The sequence below is a fragment of the Corythoichthys intestinalis genome, chromosome 18 (assembly GCF_030265065.1).
Source record: "Corythoichthys intestinalis isolate RoL2023-P3 chromosome 18, ASM3026506v1, whole genome shotgun sequence".
Lineage (NCBI taxonomy): Eukaryota > Metazoa > Chordata > Actinopteri > Syngnathiformes > Syngnathidae > Corythoichthys > Corythoichthys intestinalis.
In genome coordinates this window covers 33,877,371-33,902,816 of record NC_080412.1, presented here as the reverse complement: position 1 = coordinate 33,902,816, position 25,446 = coordinate 33,877,371, and the positions used below count along the sequence as shown (strand labels likewise).

Below are 25,446 nucleotides of genomic sequence, written 5' to 3'. Positions count from 1 at the left end.
TTCGAATTCATTAATATTGTAATGAAGTTGAGGCGGCATCATACAATAGAGTAGTCACGTAGCAGGTTTTTTTGTTGTTTTTTTTTTTAACTTTGTTTACTGATCCTTTATGGTATAAGCAAATGAGGGAACGCCATTTGAGCCTTTTTCTCCTTTTTAGATATCAAACCAAACAAAACAACGAAACCAAGAAAAAGAAAAGAAAAAAAACCCTCAGCCCCCAATGCCCACGGCGCATATCTCCAAAATCCTATATTATTAATATTATTGTTCCCCTTTAAAGGGGAAAAGAGCACTGATCAAGAAAACAAATGTTTCCATATATATTGTGTAGTTTTCCAGGCATAGTTCAAAATTCCGCGCAGAGATGCAAGAGCATAGGTTTGGTACCAACATTGATAGGGACAATAAAACAGGAAAATTGATAATGACGTGTCGCATTTTTTTGGTATGTGGCAAAATAGATTTTGGCATGTGGAATTTTTTTTTTTTTTTTTTAATGTATTTGACAAAATTAATTTTGGTATGTGGCAAAATAGATTTTGGCATGAGGATTTTTTTAGGTTTGTGGCATATTTTTGTTTAGTATGTGGCAAAATGGATTTTGGCATGTGATTTTTTTTTTGAGGGGAGGGTATTTGACAAAATGAATTTTGGTATGTGGAATTTTTTTTGTTTTGTGGCAAAATAGATTTTCGCATGTGGAATTTTTTTCTGGTTTGTGGCATTTTTTTGGTATTTGACAAAATGAATGTTGGCATGTGGCCTTTTTATGTGGTTATGTGTCAAAATGGATTTTGGCATGTGGATTTTTTTTTTTTGTTAATTTGATAAAAACGAATAATGACATGTGGCAAAATAGATTTTGGCATGTGGAATTTTTTAGGTTTGTGGCATTTTTTTGTTTGGTATGTGTCAAAATGGATTTTGGCAGGTGGAATTTTTTCTTTTTTTTTTTTTTGTATTTGACAAAATAAATAATGACGTGGCATTTTTTTTCGTATGTGGCAAAATAGATTTTGGCATGTGGAATTTTTTAGGTTTGTGGCATTTTTTTGTTTGGTATGTGGCAAAATAGATTTTGACATGTGGATTTTTTTTTTTCTTTTTCGTTTTTTGACAAAATAAATTTTGGTACAGTATGTGTTTTTTTTTTTTTTTTTTTTTTTTGTTATGTGGCAAAATGGTTTTTGGCATGTGGAAATTTTTTCTGGGTTTTGGCATTTTTGTTGGTGTGTGGCAAAATGGATTTTGATATATGCCATTTTTATTTGGTATGTGGCAAACTGGATTTTGGCATGTGGAATTTGGGGGGGGGGGTATGTGGCAAAATGAATTTTCGTATATGGCATGTTTTTGGGTACTGTATGTGGCAAAATGGATTTTGGTATGTGGCATTTTTTTGGTTTGTGGCAAACCTGTATGTACACTTTTTGCTGGGGGCGAGACATTTATAAGAGGAAACAGACTGGGTGAACGGGGGTCAGGGCACCATTTCTCAACAATATAAACCTAATTAATTCTATAGGATTCGCTGGAGAGAAAATAAACATTTAATCATGAAAGCTCATCATGTATTTGTAGCCATCTTAGTCATTTTTGTAGTAGGCTAATATAGCTAATATAGATACATAAAGCATGTGTTGCCTTCATTATAAGGCTTATATAAGGCTTTTCTTTTTTATTTGCGGCTCCAGACATACAGTGGGGAGAACAAGTATTTGATACACTGCCAATATCAAATACTTGTTCTCCCCACCGTATTTGCTTTTAGTTTTTCTGGTCCAATATGGCTCTTTCAACATTTTGGGTTGCTCACCCCTGCTCTTAACTAACCATGCGCATGTAGTGAACGGCACCCGACCAGGAATGCGAGAACCTACTCGTGGTGCCTCATTTGACGCTAGTTTACCATATCAAGTCTCAATGGATTACATAAAGATGTTATGTAACAGCGACGCAGCGTGCTCAGCAGCGCCACAAATGCAACTCGCGCGCGGCTGACTTTTACAAGGCGTCAGAGACAGAGAGTAGTACACTTGTTCTCGTCCATCACAACACGAAATATGGACCCGGTCAATAATACAGGTAAGACTCTTGTATTAAGTAGGAATGTCATCAAAACAGCGTTTAGTTACTTTTTTTTATTCTCGTATTGATTGAAAGGCGTGACGTGGCGTGATGCTTCTGCTGCTGGTGTCTCATCAATTTTAGGTCGCATGGAAGAAAATATAAATCAAGTGTTAGCTTTGTTTTGCTTGGCTTTATTGCTATTTGTGATAGAGAGATGGCAAAGAAAACACATTTGGTTTCATGTTTTCATTTCTACTCATTGTTGTCCGCATGAGTGTCAATTTAATTATTGTGTAACAAAAGCAAATGCAAATACATTTTTTTCCTTTGGTCAATTTGGAGTTATTTAAACACTTGTTTAGGGTTAGTTGCCAACAGTTAGAAAAGTAAATTGTAAGCGCGGCATATGAACATTCAGTGAAGTGTGCAATCTTGTAATGCCTTACTATAAAACTAGTTATGAAGTACAAAGAATAAGCTCAAATAAGTGTAAAAGTACATTTATAAGGAAATCTTATGATTTTTCTAAAGGATCGTTTCTTATTAAATCTAATTTCTTGATGCCGAATTCAGGTTTATTGTCAGATGTAAAATTACTTATATTTAAAAAAATATATATATGTATAATACTTTACTATTTTCCACGATCTTAGTATCATTATTATTATCTTTATTGCAACTGCATAGTATTACCATATTGGCCCGAATATAAGACGACCCCCTCTTTTTCAAGTTTGAAAAAAGACTTTTTGAACACCAAATTATTTTTTATACAGAAAATAATTACAGTACATCTGAAACAAATGATTATAACAATATATTTGAGAGAAAAAGCAAGTTATTTTGCCTCATTCAAATCTTAATATCTGAACATTTAAATATGTAAACTAAAGTGCAATCACATTCGTAAATGAATGGGTTCTGGTTTTTGAAACGTAAATAAACCAATCTATTGTGATACAACAACAAAATTGCAATAACTGCATTAACCATCAAAGTGAAGTCAAACTGTAACTGTAGTCTTGAAACAAATCTGAATAAGGAAAACATTGCAATAAAAAAAATAATGCAAACTGGTTAAACTTGTAGCTGAGATCTATGACAAAACATCGCTTCAATGATATCTGGCACCATCTAGCGTCTTGAATGGGGAGCGTAGCTGAGATCTGTCATGAAAGAAAAACGCTTCAATGATATTTGGCGTCATGAATGGGTATACTGTCTAGACCGCGAATATAAAATGACCTAGCCTGGTACTCCAGACTCACCGCTGTCTGGCCACCAATAAGCGGATGACATTTCCAGGGCGGAGCAAGCCACAGCAAACAGACAGCGGAGTGGACCAATCAGCGACGGGCGGGACGAGGGACTTGCGCGCGGAAGTAATCATACGAGGAGAGCGGAGTTTATTCAACATGACTAGCGCGAGACAGACTGTTGTCAATGACTTGTGTCGATGGGTTTTTGGTAATTTAAAACTGATTTTACCGTGGATTGGAACATATTCTCGGCTCTCCTGTTCGCCATCTGTGTTGTTGTGGAGACGACTTCCGACGCGGAAGAGTGACGTTGCTCGTTAAGAACACGTCACGCAAATAAACGAATCTGATTTGTCAATTGATTTTGTACTTGCTCGAGAGGCCGTTAATGGGCTGGGTCCCAGACTATACTCTCAGTGTTTGAAAAACACAGGGAGAATAGTCTGGACGTGCCAGGCAAAAAACGACTCCCTCTTTTTCAATCTTATTTCAATGCAAAAAACACCGTCTTATATTCGGGCCAATACGGTATGTTGCAATGCTACGACTAACTAATTTTACTCAAAAAAAAAAAAAAAAAGAATATTGTTATATTACTAAATATATACTAGAATTGGAAACATTATGCTTTGGGGCTGTTTTTCTGCAAAGGGACCAGGACGACTGATCTGTGTAAAGGAAAGAATGAATGTATCGAGATTAGGGCTGTCAAAATTATCGCGTTAACGCGCGGTAATTAATTTTTTTAATTAATCACGTTAAAATATTTGACACAATTAACGCACATGTCCCGCTCAGACAGTATTCTGCCTTTTGGTAAATTTTACAGCAAGGCTTTTTGTGCTGTCTAACAGCGAACTCTTGTGGTCGCTTTGCGACATGGTTTATTATTTTCTTGCCAGTTCAATATGGCTGCACGACGTCTCAGGCTGACGCCTACGTTGTAATGTTGTGCTTATATGATCTTTGGACAAGATTTGTCCATAAGTATGGTTGTTGTAAAGAATGTACATATTATGTTAGTAAGCGAAATGTTATATTTTTTGTATGAGACTCTTTTTGTTTATGTTTAGTGAACCTGTATAGCGTGCTAAGCTAACGTTGTTGCTAATGCAATGCTTGTGTACTTTTTTTTTTGTACTGTAGTTTTACGACGGTCTAAAGAGGAAATTGGTTTGAGGCTATTTTATTAATAAATCAGATTAAAAAGAAAGGAGTCTGATTATTAAGGCGTCGTTCCCTAGCTGTCTAGCTTTGGAAAAAGTAGACACTTTGGAGTGAGGACAGCATAGACAGATTTAAATGACAGTAGAGTGAAATGCCCACTACAGTCCTTATGTACCGTATGTTGAATGTATATATCCATCTTGTGTCTTATCTTTCCATTCCAACAATTTATTTTACAGAATATATATATAATTTACAGAAAAATATGGCATATTTTATAGATGGTTTGAATTGCGATTAATTGCGATTAATTACAATTAATTAATTTTTAGGCTGTAATTAACTCGATTAAAATTTTTAATCGTTTGACAGCCCTAATCGAGATGTACCATGTATCGAGAGATTTTGAGTGAAAATCTCCTTCCATCAGCAAAGGCATTGAAGATGAGATGTGGCTAGGTCTTTCAGCATGAGAATGATCCATGATGAACCATGGCAACAAAGGAGTGGCTTCTTAAGAAGCATTTCAAGGTCCTGGAGTGGCCTAGCCAGTCTCCAGGTCTCAACCCCATAGAAAATCTGCGGAGGGAGTTTAAAGGGTATGACAACACCTGGGGAAATGCTAATATTCCATCATTTATCCATAAATGCATGCCTTTTGGATTCATATCATGCCACTTCGTGTAATTACACACATCGCAAAACCAAGAAAATGATAGAAATTTGGATCGATTGTCAAGCTAAAAGGACCCGCCCACGAGATCCCGGAAATCTAGCATATTGTGTGCGTGCCGTCACTACGAGGAAACAACCGGCTCAGTGCTTAGTACTGAATGGCGGCAATGATAGCGGACAATTTTGTTTCTAGTTGCAGCGACGAATCCGACGCAATGAACATTCTTCTAATGGTGACGAGGAGAGTTATGAACCTTTCTTTGGTGTTTTGGGTTATCAATTTGAGCCCAAACGACAGCCAATGCAGCCTAATGAAAGGATCATTGAGAGGAGCAATCACACTGATGAAACACCGGCAACATCGGCTGGGAAACACCGAATGGTTTATTTTGCATTTCTTTTTGTGAAGCTGATACACCGTGACCGCAAAATAATGTAATGTATAGAATAATTATCATTTATAGTGCTATCATAGGTTTTCGCTCTGCCAACAGACACAAATATGAATGGGATTCGAGGATTTGTTCTATATATTTTACGAGCGATAATTTATACATGTGTCCAGTCCTATTTCCAATGCGTGATATGTTTTTATTATAAAAGGGTACTCACTCTGGCCATTTCGAGCTTGGCCGCTCCGCTCCTTTGGTTAGCCTGGGGTGGTCTCATCAGAGCCAGTCGTCCTCTTTCTTGATATCGCGGGACATTTAGGTGGCTGCGCATGTATGGTGGCTGCTTTCATCAGCAATTTCTTAGCAAAACCTGATTTCATTTGTCCATAGTTAGAATAGCTTTCAGGTGTAAAATGCGCACTACACAAAACCGTGCCGGAGGCTGGGTCTGCAAAATTAGCCCTCTTAGCACGGACGAACTTTACTCATTGTCTGCGTAGTCCAGCTTTTTCTCGCGTTCGGGAACTCATGGGTACTACATTGCAACAAATGGCTATTTGTAGACCACATAGCATGACAGGTTTGAACCATTTTAGCGATTTTTTGATAAAACACGAACGCAACCCTCTCGTCGATAAACAGCGATTGCACCTGCCTCGACCTTTCGTTTCCTTGTTATGACGTCTCCGCCCCATTCGGCTGTTTCCGGAATGCTTTCGGAAATGTTCGTAATTTTCGATCTATTTTCGATAATTGCTCATGAATGCAATTTATTTTTTTGTTAACTTTATTAATATTTGTTATCTTGCCACATAACGGTTCTATTGATATCTCACAGCCCCTTAGTGTTTTAATACCCTTTAAAATCCGTGTTGCCCAACGACAGCCCCAAAACATCACTGCTCTAGAGGATGTCTGCATGGAGGAATGGGCCAAAATACCAGCAATAGTGTGTGAAAAGCTTGTGAAGAGTTACAGAAAACGTTTGGCCTCCGTTATTGCCAACAAAGGGTACATAACAAAGTATTGAGATGAACTTTTGGTGTTGACCAAATACTTATTTTCCACCATGATTTGCAAATAAATTATTCAAAAGTCAAACAATTTTTCTGTTTTTTTTTCCCCACATTCTGTCTCTCATGGTTGAGGTTTAACCATGTTGACAATTACAGGCCTCTCTAATATTTTCAAGTGGGAGAACTTGCACAATTATTGGTTGACTAAATACTTATTTGCCCTACTGTATATATATATTTGCCCCACTGTATATATACATACAGTGCCTTGCAAAAGTATTCGGCCCCCTTGAATCTTGCAACCTTTCGCCACATTTCAGGCTCCAAACATAAAGATATGAAATTTAATTTTTTTGTCAAGAATCAACAACAAGTGGGACACAATCGTGAAGTGGAACAACATTTATTGGATAATTTAAACTTTTTTAACAAATAAAAAACTGAAAAGTGGGGCGTGCAATATTATTCGGTCCCTTTACTTTCAGTGCAGCAAACTCACTCCAGAAGTTCAGTGAGGATCTCTGAATGATCCAATGTTGTCCTAAATGACCGATGATGATAAATAGAATCCACCTGTGTGTAATCAAGTCTCCGTATAAATGCACCTGCTCTGTGATAGTCTCAGGGTTCTGTTTAAAGTGCAGAGAGCATTATGAAAACCAAGGAACACACCAGGCAGGTCCGAGATACTGTTGTGGAGAAGTTTAAAGCCGGATTTGGATACAAAATGATTTCCCAAGCTTTAAACATCTCAAGGAGCACTGTGCAAGCCATCATATTGAAATGGAAGGAGCATCAGACCACTGCAAATCTACCAAGACCCGGCCGTCCTTCCAAACTTTCTTCTCAAACAAGGAGAAAACTGATCAGAGATGCAGCCAAGAGGCCCATGATCACTCTGGATGAACTGCAGAGATCTACAGCTGAGGTGGGAGAGTCTGTCCATAGGACAACAATCAGTCGTACACTGCACAAATCTGGCCTTTATGGAAGAGTGGCAAGAAGAAAGCCATTTCTCAAAGATATCCATAAAAAGTCTCGTTTAAAGTTTGCCACAAGCCACCTGGGAGACACACCAAACATGTGGAAGAAGGTGCTCTGGTCAAATGAAACCAAAATTGAACTTTTTGGCCACAATGCAAAACGATATGTTTGGCGTAAAAGCAACACAGCTCATCACCCTGAACACACCATCCCCACTGTCAAACATGGTTGTGGCAGCATCATGGTTTGGGCCTGCTTTTCTTCAGCAGGGACAGGGAAGATGGTTAAAATTGACGGGAAGATGGATGCAGCCAAATACAGAAACATTCTGGAAGAAAACCTGTTGGTATCTGCACAAGACCTGAGACTGGGACGGAGATTTATCTTCCAACAGGACAATGATCTAAAACATAAAGCCAAATCTACAATGGAATGGTTCAAAAATAAACGTACCCAGGTGTTAGAATGGCCAAGTGAAAGTCCAGACCTGAATCCAATCGAGAATCTGTGGAAAGAGCTGAAGACTGCTGTTCACAAACACTCTCCATCCAACCTCACTGAGCTCGAGCTGTTTTGCAAGGAAGAATGGGCAAGAATGTCAGTCTCTCGATGTGCAAAACTGATAGAAACATACCCCAAGCGACTAGCAGCTGTAATTGGAGCAAAAGGTGGCGCTACAAAGTATTAACGTAAGGGGGCCGAATAATATTGCACGCCCCACTTTTCAGTTTTTTATTTTTTAAAAAAGTTTAAATTATCCAATAAATTTTGCTCCACTTCACGATTGTGTCCCACTTGTTGTTGAATCTTGACAAAAAATTAAAATTTTATATCGTTATGTTTGAAGCCTGAAATGTGGCGAAAGGTTGCAAGGTTCAAGGGGGCCGAATACTTTTGCAAGGCACTGTATATATAGATACGTATATATATATATATATATACAAAATAACTGAGACCAAAATAGGTGGACATGACATTTTCTAGACCACATCTAAATTACTCAGACTATGATTTCCATATATGTGAACCAACAATAGCCATTTTAAAAACTAGCAGTGTATCCAATATAGCAAATACATCATCCAAAGATGTTAAAATCAAAGATTTAATTCATTCCATTTGAATACTCAAATGCATGCAAAGAGAGTCTTAAGATTAATTCAAATCAGATGTCAACTTTAAAACTTTGGGAGTTGTCTTTCTGGAGCAAAGCCAGGGAAAACACATACGTGGAATCCAATGTGAATCAGGTTTCTGCTCCACTCAATCATGCGATACAATGATTATCGTCAAACTCTTTACTGAAGTGCTTTCACAACAGCCGCATATACAGTGTATCACAAAAGTGAGTACACCCCTCGCATTTCTACAGATATTTAAGTATATCTTTTCATGGGACAACACTGACAAAATGACACTTTGACACAATGAAAAGTAGCCTGTGTGCAGCTTATATAATAGAGTTAATTTATTTTCCCCTAGAAATAACTCAAATATATCCATTAATATCTAAACCCCTGGCAACAAAAGTGAATACTTGGAAACTACGTACATCCCTAAATGTCAAAATTGAGTACTGCTCGTCGTTTTCCCCCCCCAGAATGTCATGTGACTCGTTACAGGAGTGCTGTCAGCTTTGCTGCAGAGATTGAAGAGGTGGGGGGTTAGCCTGTTAGTTCTCAGACCATACGCCGCACTCTACATCAAATTGGTGTGCATGGCTGTCACCCCTCTTGTGAAGACGGTACACAAGAAAGCCCGCAAACAGTTTGCTGAAGACATATCAACAAAGCACATGGATTACTGGAACCATGTCCAATAATCCGATGAGACGGATGGACTTTCTTTTTGAGGGGAAAATAAATTAACTCTATTAGATAAGCTGCACACAGACTACTTTGCATTGTGTCAAAGTGTCATTTTGTCATTGTTGTCCCATGAAAAGATATACTTAAATATCTGCAGAAATGCGAGGGGTGTACTCACTTTTGTGCTCCACTGTAAAACATGACAGGTCAATAATGGTCTTGATGTGCCATTTGTGTGCAGTGGAAGCCAACAATGAGGTGAAGGACGGTACCACAACAGGACAAAAAGGGTTGGAGACCATCGCTCCTCTGATCTGCTCTGTCAAAGAGACCCCTGATCCAGTCCATGCTGAGATACAAGGGACCATTCCCCTTTGGATCAATGGCAGCCTTCTCCGAAATGGCCCAGGGAAGTTTGAGTTTGGAGACACTCAGTGAGTCCAACCAGTCCTCTCCAAAAACTGCTATGGGTCTTAAGACTGCATTTACATGGTTTCCTTCCATGATAGCTACAACCACTGGTTTGATGGAATGGCCATGCTACACAAGTTCAAGGTGGAGAAAGGCCAGGTGACGTACACGAGCCGCTTCCTGCGCAGTGACGCTTTCAAGGAGAACAGCGAACGGGACCGTATCATGGTGTGCGAATTTGGTACCATCGCCATGCCTGACCCTTGTAAAAACATCTTCCAGAGATTTTTCTCTTACTTTGAGATGATAAGTAAGTATTGATTAGTCAAAAGTATTCATGTCATGTACAAACAGCTTATGTTTTAGTCCCTTGTAACTAAGCCATCTTCCTTAATGTAATGTGGCTTATTCAGTGGGCGGAGTCAATATATTTTAGTTTTCCAAGTGGAAATAGTTGTTGCTGTCATTCTCACTTCATGTAGTGCTATGGACGTGTCCTTTTAGTTCAACCCATCTTTTATGATCCTTCAGATACAGTGGGGCAAATAAGTATTTAGTCAACCACTAATTGTGCAAGTTCTCCCACTTGATAATATTAGAGAGGCCTGTAATTGTCAACATGGGTAAACCTCAACCATGAGAGACAGAATGTGAAAAAAAAAAACAAAAAAATCAAATTGTTAGATTTTTAAAGAATTTATTTGCAAATCATGGTTAAACCATAAAGTAAACACTTGTATTTAATAATTATATCACAGCAGCCATTAACAATAAGTTGTCTTTTTGAAGTGTACTGTTCAAGCTGCAAGTCATTTGTGTTACAATTACATGTTTGCACAGGCATATTGATTTTGACAATGTACATTGTTCAAGTCATACACGCTGTTATAAATGTTCATACTTGAATTCTTATTGCTTACAATACATTTTTATAAATTTAATGTTTAGACTGCATGTTCAATTCTTAAATACAGTATATCAAATTGAATGCTGGTAAATAAATCAACAAGAAATAGTTAATCTGTATTTCATGCATTGATTCAGATTTTCAAATTATATAACAGTCCGCTTGGGTGAATTTATCGTCATTTATCGTTATCGGGATAAATCTGCTCAATTTATCGTGATACATGTTTAAGGCCATATCGCCCAGCCCTACCAGGACGACTGATCTGTGTAAAGGAAAGAATGAATGGGGCCATGTATCGAGAGATTTTGAGTGAAAATCTCCTTCCATCGGCATGGGCATTTAAGATGAGACGTGGCTGGGTCTTTCAGCATGACAATGATCCCAAACACACAGCCAGGGCAACATAGGAGTGGCTTCGTAAGAAGCATTTCAAGGTCCTGGAGTGGCCTAGCCAGTCTCCAGGTCTCAACCCCATAGAAAATCTGCGGACGGAGTTGAAAGTCCGTGTTGCTTAACGACAGCCCCAAAACATCACTGCTCTAGAGGAGATCTGCATGGAGGAATGGGTCAAAATACTAGCAACAGTGTGTGAAAAGCTTGTGAAGAGTTACAGAAAATGTTTGGCCTCCGTTATTGCCAACAAAGGGTACATAACAAAGTATTGAGATGAACTTTTGGTATTGACCAAATACTTATTTTCCACCATGATTTGCAAATAAATTTAAAAATTAAACAAAGTGATTTTCTGTTTTTTTTCCACATTCTGTCTCTCATGGTTGAGGTTTAACCATGTTGACAATTACAGGCCTCTCTAATATTTTCAAGTGGGAGAACTTGCACAATTAGTGGTTGACTAAATACTTATTTACCCCACTGTATATCAGGGGTAGACAATATCCTCTGGGCCAGTGGCTTTTAAAGTTCACTGGCCCCACTATCTAAACCACTGGCCCAGGTCAACGTGTTAGTTATTGATCCCAATAATCACGAATTAGAACATAAATAACATCTATTTTTTTTAGGTAGATTTAATGAAAAGTGCAGCAAAACGGTGCAAAAACATGAATCTAGTGCAAATAATTGTATCCGAAATCCATAATCACTCCAAAATAGCCAGTTCTTCCTCTATCTCCTCCTCACGATTCCAGGATGTCCCGGATTGCGCTGGACATCCTGGAATATCGTAACTTCTTATATTCCAGGATGTCCAGCGCAATCATGGACTGTTGGCAACCCTATCCTCAGTTGACTGATTTTTGCGCCCTGACGACCAGGTAGTGCATCCAGGGCGAATATTTTTGTGTAACGTTCGCATGTAACAAACCGGCGAGTGGTGTCAGCATTTACCCGTACCTACGAGCCCGCGGGAGAGCCCCGTGCTTGGACAAAGCTTTCCCCTTATCGCCCTCTGGAAGTCTCCACTGGCTCAGTTGTCGTTGCAACAGTTTAGAAGTCAAAGAGATGACTAAGGCAATAATGGCTAACGATTTTCAAACTTGACTGTCGTTATGACGATATTTCTCCCTAGTCATGCGGATGAATTATCACGTAATGTTCATACCATATGTTTCATACTCGCTAACTATACGCTAACTTACTTAATTTACTTCCAGCGGTCTAGCCACTGGGGCTGAAACTTTCCCTTTTCATATTGGATTTCGCTTTCCCTCAACTCCTCCAGTGACTTCCTCTTTTTTGAGTGCTCTTTTTTTCCCCCAGTGCTTGGCCAGGTGCTGGGGGTTTCAGAAACGTCATTTTGTAGTATAACGTTAGGTGGGTGCTGAGATTCTGACATTCAGTCAGCAGCAGTAATCAGGTTCCGCACGTTCAGTTGGGAGCGAGCGAACGAGGTGTGTTTAAGCCCCACGGAGAGCAACGGCTGGCTGCAAAGACTGCTGTCTTTGAACGGGATAGCGTAACGTCATCACAACACGGAACCACTGGGAATTAATGGGAAATAAGATTTTTTTTTTTTTTTTTTTTCTTTTTAATCGACGCATTCTTTTTACTGACCCCACCAGGCCAATGGTTGGAGCATTCTGGTGGCCTTGATTGTTGTAAAAGTACTTCCGGGCCATTTATATTGTTGATCCCTGTATATTATGATTAGGGTTGTTCCGATCATGTTTTTTTGCTCCCGATCCGATCCCGATCGTTTTAGTTTGAGTATCTGCCGATCCCGATATTTCCCGATCCGTTTGCTTTTTTTTTTTGCTCCCGAATCAATTCCAATCATTCTGATAATTTTTCCCGATCATATACATTTTGGCAATGCATTAAGAAAAAAATGAATAAAACTCAGACGAATATATACATTCAACATACAGTACATAAGTACTGTATTTGTTTATTATGACAATAAATCCTCAAGATGGCATTTATATTATTAACATTTTTTCTGTGCGAGGGATCCACCTATAGAAAGACTTGTGACTTTGTATATTGTGACTAAATATTGCCATCTAGTGTATTTGTTGAACTTTCAGTAAATGATACTGCAACCATGCCCAAAAGCATGATGGGAAATGGAACCATGACTGTGCATAGTGCTACCAATTGATACGTATATCTTCTCTGCGTTGGGAAATAAAATAAGGTGTTAAAAAAAGATCAATTGCTACCTTGCTTCCCCACATTTCTCCCCATATTTCTAATCGTAGGGAGAGGGATTGTAAGGCTTTAGCCAATTAAAAAACGGCTCCAAAGGTTGCCAAAATTCACTCTATTCATATTACGCTGCCTTTTATCTCTCTATTTAGGTAAAACGGCGCAATTACAGATTGAGCACGAAAATGCGTGAGTGGGTCGTGCAGCACATGCATTAATTGCATTCAATATTTAAACGTGATACATTTTTGAAAAATTAATTACCGCCGTTATTGGGATAAATTTAAACTTAAGCCTAAACTAAAGACTCTGGATGAGTGTAACAATTCATGTCTGTAACGTTAAGTACAATTAGAAAACGATTTAATTAAAAAATATATATTAAAAAAAGGCATGGCCGATATTTTTTTGCCGATTCCGATGCTTTGGAAATGACGTGATCGGACCCGATTGATCGGCATCCCGATCAGGACATCTCTAATTATGATGTTTGTTATGATGCAGTTGCCTAAATAAATTCTAGGACAGAGGTTACTATGTACCTAATGAATGTCGTAGTAGAGGGAATGATCATTTGTTTATAGGTTACTCTAAAAGAAAGTCACGCTGAGGATGTTTCTGTCGCAGAGCCCACAGACAATGGCAATGTCAACTTTGTCAAATACAAGGGAGACTACTATGTCAGCACAGAGACTAACTTGATACACAAAGTCAACCCAGAAAGCCTAGAGACAATGGAACAGGTACAAATGCATGCTGCCTATAGAAGTAAGATCATTAAAAGCATAAATGCACTATTAAAAAAAAAAAATACGACTAAGTGTTTAAAAACTCTAACTGTATATATTGTATGGTATTCTATGTAGGTAGACTGGAGCAAATTTATTGCTGTGAATGGAGCTACCGCCCACCCTCATTATGACCCTGATGGTACCTGCTTCAACATGGGCAACTCCTATGGAAGGCAAGGTAAATCCCTTGTCTTCTTAAGCTTCCAACTTTCTCGCCAGTCTTAAAAATAGCTTAATGGCCTGAAAAATCTACCTTGTACGTTTTCAGGAGCCATATACAACATTATTAGCGTACCCCCTGAGAAGTCCAGTACTGAAGAGACCCTGCATGGCGCCAGAATTCTCTGTTCTATTACCCCTTCAAACAAGTCCCATCCCTCCTATTATCACAGCTTTGGTAAGTTATACACCATACTGAATGGCGGGTAGAACTGGTCACTTGAGCCCAAATTCCCTCCAGCCATGTCGGAGAACTACGTGGTATTCATTGAGCAGCCAATTAAAGTCGACCTGTTGAAGATACTCACAAGTAAGATAAGGGGTAAAGCATTTGGCGATGCTGTATACTGGGACCCCGAGTTGGAAACCATCCTGCATCTTATTGACAAACATACAGGCGAGGTGAGAGGTCACAAACTGGTTAGAGGAATCGCTCATTTGAATTTCAGTCATATAATGTGCGCATGTCTCCTTAGGTCAGCCCAGTGAAGTACTACGCCAAAGCTTTCTCCAACTTCCATCAGATCAATGCTTTTGAAGAGGATGGATTCTTGGTAGTTGACTTGTGTTGCTCAGACGAAGGACAAGCCATCAACATATACTCCCTTCAAAATTTACGCAAGTCGGGAGAAGCACTCGATGAGGTCAGCTGACCACATTTGCTTATTGTTCATTGTGTTAATGCTAGCAATAACACCTGGTTAACTAGATAGGCCAAATTTTAAGGAATAGGAGCAGGGGTGAAAGTGGCTAGAATTTCTTGCCGGAACTCCCCGACGTGAAGGTCGCTACGGAACCAGAAATTTTATTTTATTTTTTTCAAACCTCTTAAACTACTGAAATGCAAAGAAAACTGTTTTAGCACAGTTATTTGTATAACACATACAAAAACTGATTTTCATTCAAAATAGTATTTTTTCAATGATTTGCAAAATAAAAGATAAAACAAAAACAGCTATAACCCCAACCTTCATCTCCTAATTTTTATTTTCCCTTATTTCCTCACAAAATAAATGCCAAATCTCAATTTTAACTACTAAAGAACATAGGATGTATATTAAAATTGAAGTTAATGTAAACATTTACTTTTTTTAATAATAATAAATAGGGTTGTTCCGCTCATGTTTTTTTTTTTGCTCCCGATCCGATCCCGATCGTTGTAGTTTGAGTATCTGCCGAGTACTGTACTTGTTTATTATGTATTTGTCTATTATGACAATAAATCCTCAAGATGGCATTTACATTATTAACATTCTTTCTGTGAGAGGGATCCACGGATAGAAAGACTTGTAATTCTTAAAGGATAAATGTGACTTTGTATATTGTGACTAAATATTGCCATCTAGTGTATTTGTTGAGCTTTCAGTAAATGATACTGTAGCCATTTAACTGTTCTGCCCAAATGCTTGATGGGAAGTGCAACCATCACTGTGCGTAGTGGCACCAATTGATATATCTTCTCTGCGTTGGGAAATAACATAGGGTGTTAAGAAAAAGATCAACTACTACCTCTCTTCCCCACATTGCTTCCCACGATGTTTCTAATTGTTGAGAGAGGGATTGCTTTAGCCAATTAAAAAAAGGCTCCAAAGCCTGTCAAAATTCACTCTGCTCAGTTTACGCTGCCTTGTAGCTCTATATATAGGTGAAACGGCGCCATTATAGATTGAACGCGACAATGCGTGAGTGGGTTGTGCAGCGCATGCGTTAATTGAAAAAAATTAATTACCGCCGTTAACGTGATAAATTTGATAGCCCTACTTTAAGCCAAAACTAAAGACGCTGGATGAGCGTAAGACATTTTGTCTGTAACGTTAGATACAATTAGAAAACGATTTAATTATAAAATATATATATATATTAAAAAAAGGCATGTCCGATATTTTTTTGCCGATTCCGATACTTTGAAAATGACGTGATCGGACATCTTTAATAATAAAGATATAAGAAACATACATTCAGAAAAATAAGTACAAATGACTTATAGTATGCCGAGTGAAATGAAATATAGTTTGAACATTGTTTTTTTAAATCATAAGGAAATGAATAAGTAGCCTAAAATAAATGAAATATAAGTCCAAAGGGCACATTGACAGTTAAGATTTTCTGAACCGCCCCATCAGAGCAAATAAAACTAAATATAATAAGCTTCCTCAACTCTTTCGTTGCTCTTAAAGATTTGATCCATTTTATGTTGCATTGCCCTTTTTTGTCGCATCAATTCAACGACTTTTTTTTTTTTTTTTTTTCTTGCTGTTCCAGAAAACATGCACATTTGAACCAATCAGAGCTAACTATCTCTGCTGATCACATGTCAGTATGTCAGCCAACTGAACGGATAAAAGAGTACAGCCGTTTTGCTTTGCTGCGTGCATTTTCAAATTGAGGTGACTCATCATCGTCAGACTCTGATAACTACAGGAGCTGGGGAACCCTCCATGCCGTCCGTGGAATAAAATAAATTGTAAATATTGGTGGAAACGGATTACGCTACACAAGCACTTTATTATGCTTGTTGTTAACACTTGTGTATGTAAATCTGATGTTGGTAGATTGTTTTCTTCTTGGCATGTGTGGCAGCTTAGCATTTTTTTTTTTTTACATAGCGTTTTGACAGTTGCCGTCATATTTTCGGAATCAAAGCACAGTGTACCGGAACCAGAGGTGGGAATCTTTGGGCACCTAACGATTCGATTACGATTACGATTCAGAGGCTACGATTCGATTATAAATCGATTATTGATGACACCCCCCACCCCACCCCCCGCTATTAGCTGCTTTTAATGTTTTGTACATTGGTTACAAAAACTGTTACAAAAAAAAAGCCTCGCAGGCTTAAATAAACGACTGTTTCAGTATCAAGTTAACAGTTAAAAACAATAAATAATATACTCAAATCCCCATTCTGTATCAGCAGACTACATTCAATTAATTTAATGTTGTCAATCAACCGTTAAAGTTGTTAAAATAGCTCCCGTTATTCCATAATTTCCCTTTTGTCTACTTTCGATATGTGAAAGTTTTAAAACTATTTTAAAGATAGATTCAAGTCAATATTTTACCGATTTAGGAGAATTTTAGATAAAAAGTTAATTAGGTTCACATGGAAGGTTCGCTACAACAGCCTTGCAGGGAAGTCTACTGCTTTAAGATGGCAGCCGTTTACTTACGCCCGGATCTAGCTTTCTGGACATGTGCTGCTATCGCCACCAAGTCTATTTTGCATCTAGTCCTATATAAATATGATATCTACCGTAACATTATGTGGACGTACTTTGTAGCAGCTGTCGGCAGCAGTCAGGTATGTTGTTGTTGTTTTTTTTTTTTTATCTCGCGGCATGAGTTGAGCTAGAGCCGTGAGTTGAGCATTGGCGTTACCCGAGGGGAAAGGTAATGACAAGCATGATGTTTAGCTACTCTCGCTCCGTTCCTCATTGCGTCCCGATGACCGCGCGGCGCGCTGAGTGTGTTTTACTTGACATATTTCAATAATCGGAATTTGGATGTTTGTGAATCGTTCTCGAATCTTCCAAGGCTGAATCGCGAATAATCTAAGAATCGGAAACTTCGCACACATCTAACCGGAACAACATTACGGCCCTGAATCTTATACCCGAACTGCGTTCTGGCCCTGAATCTTATACCGGAACTGCGTTCATGACCGTTCTGGCCCACTTTCATTGCCTGGTACACCAGACTCACCGCTGTTACAGCTATTGAGTCTGGCCACCATTCAGCGAAAACAATTTCCAAGGCGGAGCAAGCCACAGCAAACAAACAGCGGAGTGGACCAATCAGCGACGGGCAGACGTGACGTTAGTAAAACGACGAGGGCAGGACGAGGGACTTGCGCGCGGAAGTAAACAGACGAGGAGAGCGGAGTTTATTCAACATGGCTAGCGCGAGACAGACTGTTGTCAATGACTCGTGTCGATGTGTTTTTGGTCATTTAAAACTGATTTTTACCGTGGATCGGAACATATTCTCGGCTCTCCTGTTCACCATCTGTGTTGTTGTGGAGACGACTTTCAACGCACAAGAGTGACGTTGCTCGTTAAGAACACGTCACGCAAATAAACAAATCTGATTTGTCGATTGATTCTGTACCTGCTCGAGAGGCTGTTAATGGGCTGGTTCCCAGACTTTTCTCTCAGTGTTTGAAAAATACTGGGAGAACAGTCTGGCCGTGCCAGGCAACCACTTTCACCCCTGAATAGGAGTAACAATCGTGAGGGAAAAAAATGAACCACTAGTGCATACAAGTAGTTTAACCACAGTAACATATCAAGATCTGATTTTCTGCAGGCATCTGTAAAAGAATCTAACAGATCATTTTTATTCAGGTGTACAACACCATGAGCAGAGTTTTTCCTCGCCGCTTTGTACTCCCTCTTCACGTGACCGATGACACGCCGATTGACCAAAACCTCAACACTCGTCCTTCTAGCACAGCAACATGTGTCAAACAGAGCAACATCAGGGTAAGTCCGGATTCATTTCAAACTTGATGTAAATCTAAAAAATATGCAGTACAAATTGAACTAACAATTGAAGTCATATAAGCCAAAACAAAAACCTTTGACCATTTCATCTTCAGTTCTAAACTCCCAGCTGACACCAGCTGAACTAAAATTGAATCTTTGCTGACCACATGTGACAATGACGAGCTGATCCTCTTTTTGTTATTAGATCTTCTGCCAGTATGAGGATCTCCATGGTGATGATCTCTCTCAGTACGGTGGTCTGGAGTTCCCTCACATCAATTATAAGAAATACAACACCAAGCCTTATCGTTATTTCTACGGATGTGGCTTCAGACACATGGTTGGAGACTCACTTCTCAAGATGGACCTCAATGACAAGACCCTTAAGGTATGTACTATGTCAACATAAGCCAAGTTGCAATAATGCCATCAACTTGTAGTTATACAACAAACAAAACAGGCATGAAAATCTCTCACCTTTCGGCGAAATTCGCCGTTTTGAAGTCAAAAAGGATGACCTACGTGAATCGTGTAGATCCGAGGAGAAAACTTATAAGGGGGGTGGGGGGGTTCGGGTGTAGGCATGTGCCGGTTACCTTCACGGTTTACCATGCTATGAAAACGTGGCGGTTACAAAACCACTAAAATCTTCCGTCATACAGTAGTACGTATTCGTTATTTTTCATGTGTCGAAAATGCAGCCAGAAGTGGCTTGGCGCGGCAGCACTTACCCCTTCCTCTGTTTGATGGTGCGAGTGTCAGTGACGCTATTCCAGCAAACCCAAAAAGAAACACTCCAAACGCAAGGCGTAAATTCTTCAATTTATTGATCTCTCAAATCGTGGTAACTGAAATATACCAAATGAATACATTTAAAACGTTGTACAATCGTATTTTTCCACGTGTGAGTCGCTTCAACGGTTTAGCTTCATGAAAAAGTTTGCCAAAAACAAAACACACATTTTCCTTTCAAATTCAATACACAAAGTTACTAAAAACTTACAAAGACGAATGATAGGCAAGGCTTAGTTAGGAGAGCAACTTCATTGAGGTTAATCACAGCCGCTGAGAGAGAATCAAGTTTGTATGTGGGGAGGAGAAAAAGAGCGTTAAAGATCGCTAATTGCGACAGATGATCTTGTCCTAAGAACAAATTCACGTTCGCTAGACGAGGTGAGGTCTCACTCCCAATTTTTTTTTTTTAGATGAATGCATTCGCCAGCATATTGAATTTGGTGAGTAATGGTTTTAATCGTTTTCATATTTTGCGGTATGACAAAGTTACTGCCGTTTGTCGCAGCTTGCGTTGAACACTGCCAGAGCGTCCAGTGAAAAAATAGCTCCCGTTAAGGTAGCGTCAAGCTTGTCTATTTAACGGTAATATAAAAGCAGTGTTGTCAGTAACGCGTTATGTGAGTAATGCGTAACTGTAATCTGATTACTTTCTTTCAGAAAAGAACAATCTAACGCGTTCATTTTTCTAAATCAGTAATCTGAGTAAAATTACTTTCCTTGATGCCTGTGCGTTACTATTTTGTTATTGCCCCATAATGTATGTAGAATGAAGAATACTGTAGTCATGGGAGTGACATCACATGTCACATTTTCTAATCAAGGATGGAAAAAAAAGGGTCACGTGTATTACCATGATGCGTGAGCCGTGAGCGCTGGGAGTTTGCGGCCAAAACAACACAGCCTTGCTTCCCCTCCAGGATGCAATGAAATAGGGAGGAGATATACTACAAACGGCTGCATTTGCACACTGGAATTACAGCCATTACGTCACATTTTTGTCCAGTAAAGATGACAAAAATATCTCCGTGCGCTGCGAACTTTGCGCTGGCTCAAAAAGACTGTCGACCGCTATAAGCATCCAATTCAAGCACCACTTGGAATTACAGCACAACAGGTAACACGAAAGCCAGGACTTTTTGATACTGCTCGTGCTCAATCCTCGGTTCAAGCTCAGTTGTTGTTGAAAGTTTTGAAAGCTTAGGTTTAAAGAAATTCTAAATATCCATCTTGCCTCCTCAGCTGTAGTTTTGGCTAAGCAATGCAAACGGCTGTCTCTAAGGTGCTGTAGTCACATGATCTGTTCGAAAAATAATTTGGACCCATTATGAAATAGTTTGAAGGATTCTTGTTCATTTCATTCATTTTTGTTGTTTATTTTATTGCTCTAAAACTTTTATAGACAACATTTTAATGGCCATATCCAATGGTCTTTATTTTAAAGGGGAAGTTCAGAATGTTTACATTAGGCTTAATCTTTGAGTTAGCCGGGGTTTAATTAGTCGTTGGATTTGATTTGAACAAATTCTGTGCAGTTTGCCAGTTATTTGTTAGTTTCAGGGGTCCGGAGTGGCTAAGCTAGTGCGAGTCAATGGTGGTTGAAATCAACTCCTTCAACTAATTAAACCCCCGCTCGAATATTAAGCCTTATGTGAAAAATTAAAATTGTCAAATTCGCCACATGTAGGACATTTCGCCGACAGAGGACATTTTGGCAGAACGCCGGAACATATTTCCTCCACACCTTTCCCACCTTTTTAACCCCTGACCCATTTTCATGCCTGACAAAAAGTCATAGGCTAGTCGTCAGTCAAATTTAACCAGTGTTGGGAATAACGCCGTTATAAATAACACTGTTACATAACAGCGTTATTTTTTTTCAGTAACGGGGTAATCTAACTAATTATTTTTTTCCGCTGTTACAACGCCGTTACCGTTACTGACGGTCAAAAGCGATGCATTACTTACTTTGAATAAATTGAAGAAACTACTAGCCGTAGCGAGTGTACTCTGCTGTTTATTTGTCATCCAAGACTTGGGGTGCGTTCAGGTTCGTGGCAATGAAAATAGTAAACACAAATAGCTTACCTTTGCAAGAATGATGGAGTTGCCGTTTGATACGGTCATAATGTGCAGGTCCTGCACCCATCTGCAGCAAAACTGTTCGTAGCTTTGTAGCGATTTGTAATTTCGGAATCGCTGATGAGTTTAGTAACATACACCAAACAATAAATACAAAGGAATTTCCATTTCGCGTAATTGTGGAAGCCCGTCGACATCTTTACTCCATTTGTCTTCGGCTTGCTCGTCAACTGACTCGAATACTGCTCAGAAAATCTCAAATTCTTTGACATACAACAACTTCTTTTTAAAGTAACGGAAATAGTTACTTTCCCTGATCACTAGTTACTTTTACTATAGAGTAATTCAGTTACTAACTCAGTTACTTTTTGGAAGAAGTAGTAAGTAACTATAACTAATTACTTTTTTTAAAGTAACGTGCCCAACACTGAATTTAACAATGAACTACAGTACGCTTTTGATAAACAAAATCATTTGACTTAGATTCCTCTGTTTGTCCTCCATGCCCATGTGACCTCAGGTGTGGTACCAGAAAGGTCTCTACCCATCCGAGCCAGTATTTGTGCCTTCACCAGATGCTGTGGAGGAGGACGATGGTGTCATCCTCTCTGTGATTCTCTCCCCTTCTCAGGTAGCATGTTGAAAGACACACTGTTCCCACTTCCTTACACATTTTGGTCATTCTGCCGCCGTTTAAACAAGTTTCCTGAGCGAAAATTGGGTGGCGCCATCTTTGACATTTTCTGCTACGGACGTTTTGAGAAAATAACATGAAGTGCCGTTGAAGTAATCAGTGTGTTGACAAAGTTAAAACTGCAAAATCCAACTAAAGGAACCAATGGAATCTCTAAAAACTGATTCAGGACAATGTAGATGAGGCTCTGGGATTTTCTGTGCTGTGCGTGAACTCCTGGAAGCACCTATATATGTTGTTGGAAGTGGAATGTTTTGATCAGCGACCAGCTCGTAGCTACAAAGTGCCAGTGGGGATCTACCTCGCCATACGCCTTAAATCGAAACCATCAGCAGACAATAAGTTAAGGATGTGCTTTAAACCTAAAGAATCCACCAAAAATATTGTATGTTTGTTCTGATCACTTCGTTGATCATTCATGGACAAAATTCTAACAATCTGTTTTGTTAACATGAGGGGTAGATTGATACTTGAGTGACCAAAATGAGGTGCATTTGTTTGTGTAATTGGTGCATGTGCAAAACAGGTCAATAAATCACAATTTATAAAATTATTAGGAAAATATTAACGAAGGTGGAACATAAATCGAACCTTCCGTCATCAAGGTAGAATGCACGTAGTCTCGATGTATGTCCGTCAACATAAGTGTTGTTGTGAGGCACATCAAGATGTCTTCCCTTGCCTAACAGTGATTTCCACCTGTAAACAAACAAACAAAAAACGTGCATATAGAGTAAAAAGCCTGTGTATGACTTATAGTAGATGAGTGTTTATTTTCAATGTCTTTATCGTTGAAGCTAATGCAAAGCTTATGATGTCTCAGCTGAGACGCAACGTACAGAATTGTCGTCAAATTTAAATTCTACTGGTTATTGCTTTGTTGTGGCACTGTCTTGGTTCCACATCTGCCTTCATGAACACAAATCCCCCGTATTCATGTACGTATTAGGTAGAGGTGTGCATCGGCACTGCCGTCACGATTCGATTCGATTACGATTCGGAGGGCCACGATTCGATTCGATTCCATCCAGAGGGTCAGGATTCGATTCGGTTCGATTCGGCAATGCATCGCGATGCATTAAAATTCTAAAGCAAAGCATATTTTTCGTGACTCATGAGGCAACACAAGTGGTCAGACATTAAACAACTTTTTATTGGCTCTTGTGTCACTCCTGGTTGAAGTCAAATGAAAATACTTTCAGATAAATATATTTAAAAAAAAAAAACGGATCACAGCATTTAATTAGTGCTTTGAATGAAAGCAGGGCTTTCTCTTTTTTTACACACAGTAGCAGCCTTTCACACAGTGCAACATCTGAACTCCTGTGCAAAATCAGTAATAACAGTCACGGTATTTTAGTCACAACGACCCATCAATAAAAATATTCAAGTAAATATTAAAGAAAACGACAAAGAAAATATTGTAGTGCAGCAGCATCTTTATCGCAATATCAATCCAGGGATCAGTTCAGTTGCAAACAAAACATCAACTAAATTGCAATGTAGAACGAAAGTAAAATGTAGGCCTAGCCCACTAAATATGTGCAATAGAGGTTAAATCGGGCCTAAAAAAATCCAGCCCGACCGTCACGACCCGCTGGTATTGAAGCCCGACCCGGCCCGAGCCCGATCAATTAACTAGATTTGCAGGTCCAGCCCGAAAAACCTGATTTTTGTTGTTGTTGTTGTTGGAGTGACGCGGGGAAAAACACGCAGCAGCAGCAGCAATTTATTTTCATTTCGTCGAGTTGGCAGAAAAAAGGCAAGTTTTCTAAATGTTTAAATAGTCTACATATTTTTATGATCATTATAAAAGCATTTACACGACCAAATAACGCCGGGAAAGTTTAATATTAAAAAAAAAAAAAAAAAAAGAAAAAGAAAAAAAAAACATGCAGTTTTGCAGACACACAGAGAAGATTCAAAAGGATCAAATTTGTGTTGCCTTTGTGTGCATAAATAAAAGTGTCTTTCGTAACAAATTCTCAGTTGGCAGAAAAAAAAGCAAGTTTTCTTAATGTTTAAATAGTCTACATATTTTTATGATCATTATAAAAGCATTTACACAACAAAATAACGCTGGGAAAGTTTAATATTAAAAAAAAAAAAACATGCGGGCCACGGCGTTCATGTGTGTGCACAAGCAAATGCACAATACAGAGAGCCTGCTCTCGGTTTTATCCCTTTTTTTTTTTTTATTTATTTTTTTTTTTTAATAATTTATTAGTCCGGCGCGGAGGCCCGACCCGACCCGAACGTGAATGCTTAACATTTTGGCCCTGACCCGGGTCGTGCCCAAAATGTTAATCGGGTTTGGGCACAAGATCTAACCTCTAAGAGATAGGACATAACATAACAATGGCTGAAGCGGAGAAAGAGGGAGCGAGAAAGATTATTGATGCATCTAAGACATTGAAAGCAGACATCTAGAGACATTTTGGCTTCTACGAGGTTGTATAAATCTCCAGCTACAAAACACAAAATGAAGTGTCTGGCCTGGTCCTCTAATACATAATTGTTTTTCTTCCAACAATAGGATAAAGACACATTCCTCCTGGTTTTGGATGCCAAAACATTTGAAGAGTTGGGACGAGCCAAAGTTCCTGTCAAAACGCCCTACGGCTTCCACGGTGTCTTCAGTGCCTCTGCCTAAATGAAATTGTTACTACATGTTTGCTGCATAATGATATCCAAAATAATAGTCAACCCAAAACACTAAATAGGGACGATTACATGATTGTACTTGAATGAATTCCTGCTTTATGCTTTACAAAGGTACATTGTGCTCTTACCAAATGGATGCAAATGAATGCAATTTGGTTTGTGTCCAATTTTATTCTTGTTTTGTATTTACACAACTTTTGTATTACTCAAAACTGCTATTTCTTACACTAAGTGCCAATAGCTATTTCTAATCAATATCATTTGAATCTTGCACTTTAACTATTTTTGTATATAATTCAAATAAAATGTAAAACCCTATGATTGTCTTATTCTCATTCCTATGCGATTACAGAGAAAGTAACACAATGTGACCAAACGAGTTTGATTATCATTGGACTAGGAATGACAGCATGAGGTA

The 25,446-nt window shown here is 38.8% G+C and overlaps 2 protein-coding genes across 3 annotated transcripts in view; one reads left to right on the top strand and one right to left on the bottom strand.

Annotated features, from left to right (window-relative positions):
• snx19a (sorting nexin 19a) overlaps positions 1 to 25,446 on the bottom strand; it is a 112,999-nt gene that overhangs the window by 35,583 nt on the left and 51,970 nt on the right. For both annotated transcript variants that reach the window (XM_057820680.1, XM_057820681.1), the window contains one exon: positions 22,956 to 23,063. The gene's annotated coding sequence lies outside the window, so the exon portion shown is untranslated. The remainder of the gene's footprint in view (positions 1 to 22,955; positions 23,064 to 25,446) is intronic.
• LOC130906386 (carotenoid-cleaving dioxygenase, mitochondrial-like) lies at positions 1,923 to 25,338 on the top strand. Its single transcript, XM_057820685.1, has 12 exons — positions 1,923 to 2,088; positions 9,616 to 9,808; positions 9,884 to 10,095; positions 13,930 to 14,045; positions 14,169 to 14,271; positions 14,362 to 14,490; positions 14,554 to 14,714; positions 14,789 to 14,956; positions 18,656 to 18,793; positions 19,002 to 19,184; positions 22,191 to 22,301; positions 24,901 to 25,338. The coding sequence occupies exons 1-12, from the start codon at positions 2,067 to 2,069 to the stop codon at positions 25,015 to 25,017; spliced, it is 1,653 nt and encodes a 550-aa protein (XP_057676668.1). The 5' UTR covers positions 1,923 to 2,066; the 3' UTR covers positions 25,018 to 25,338.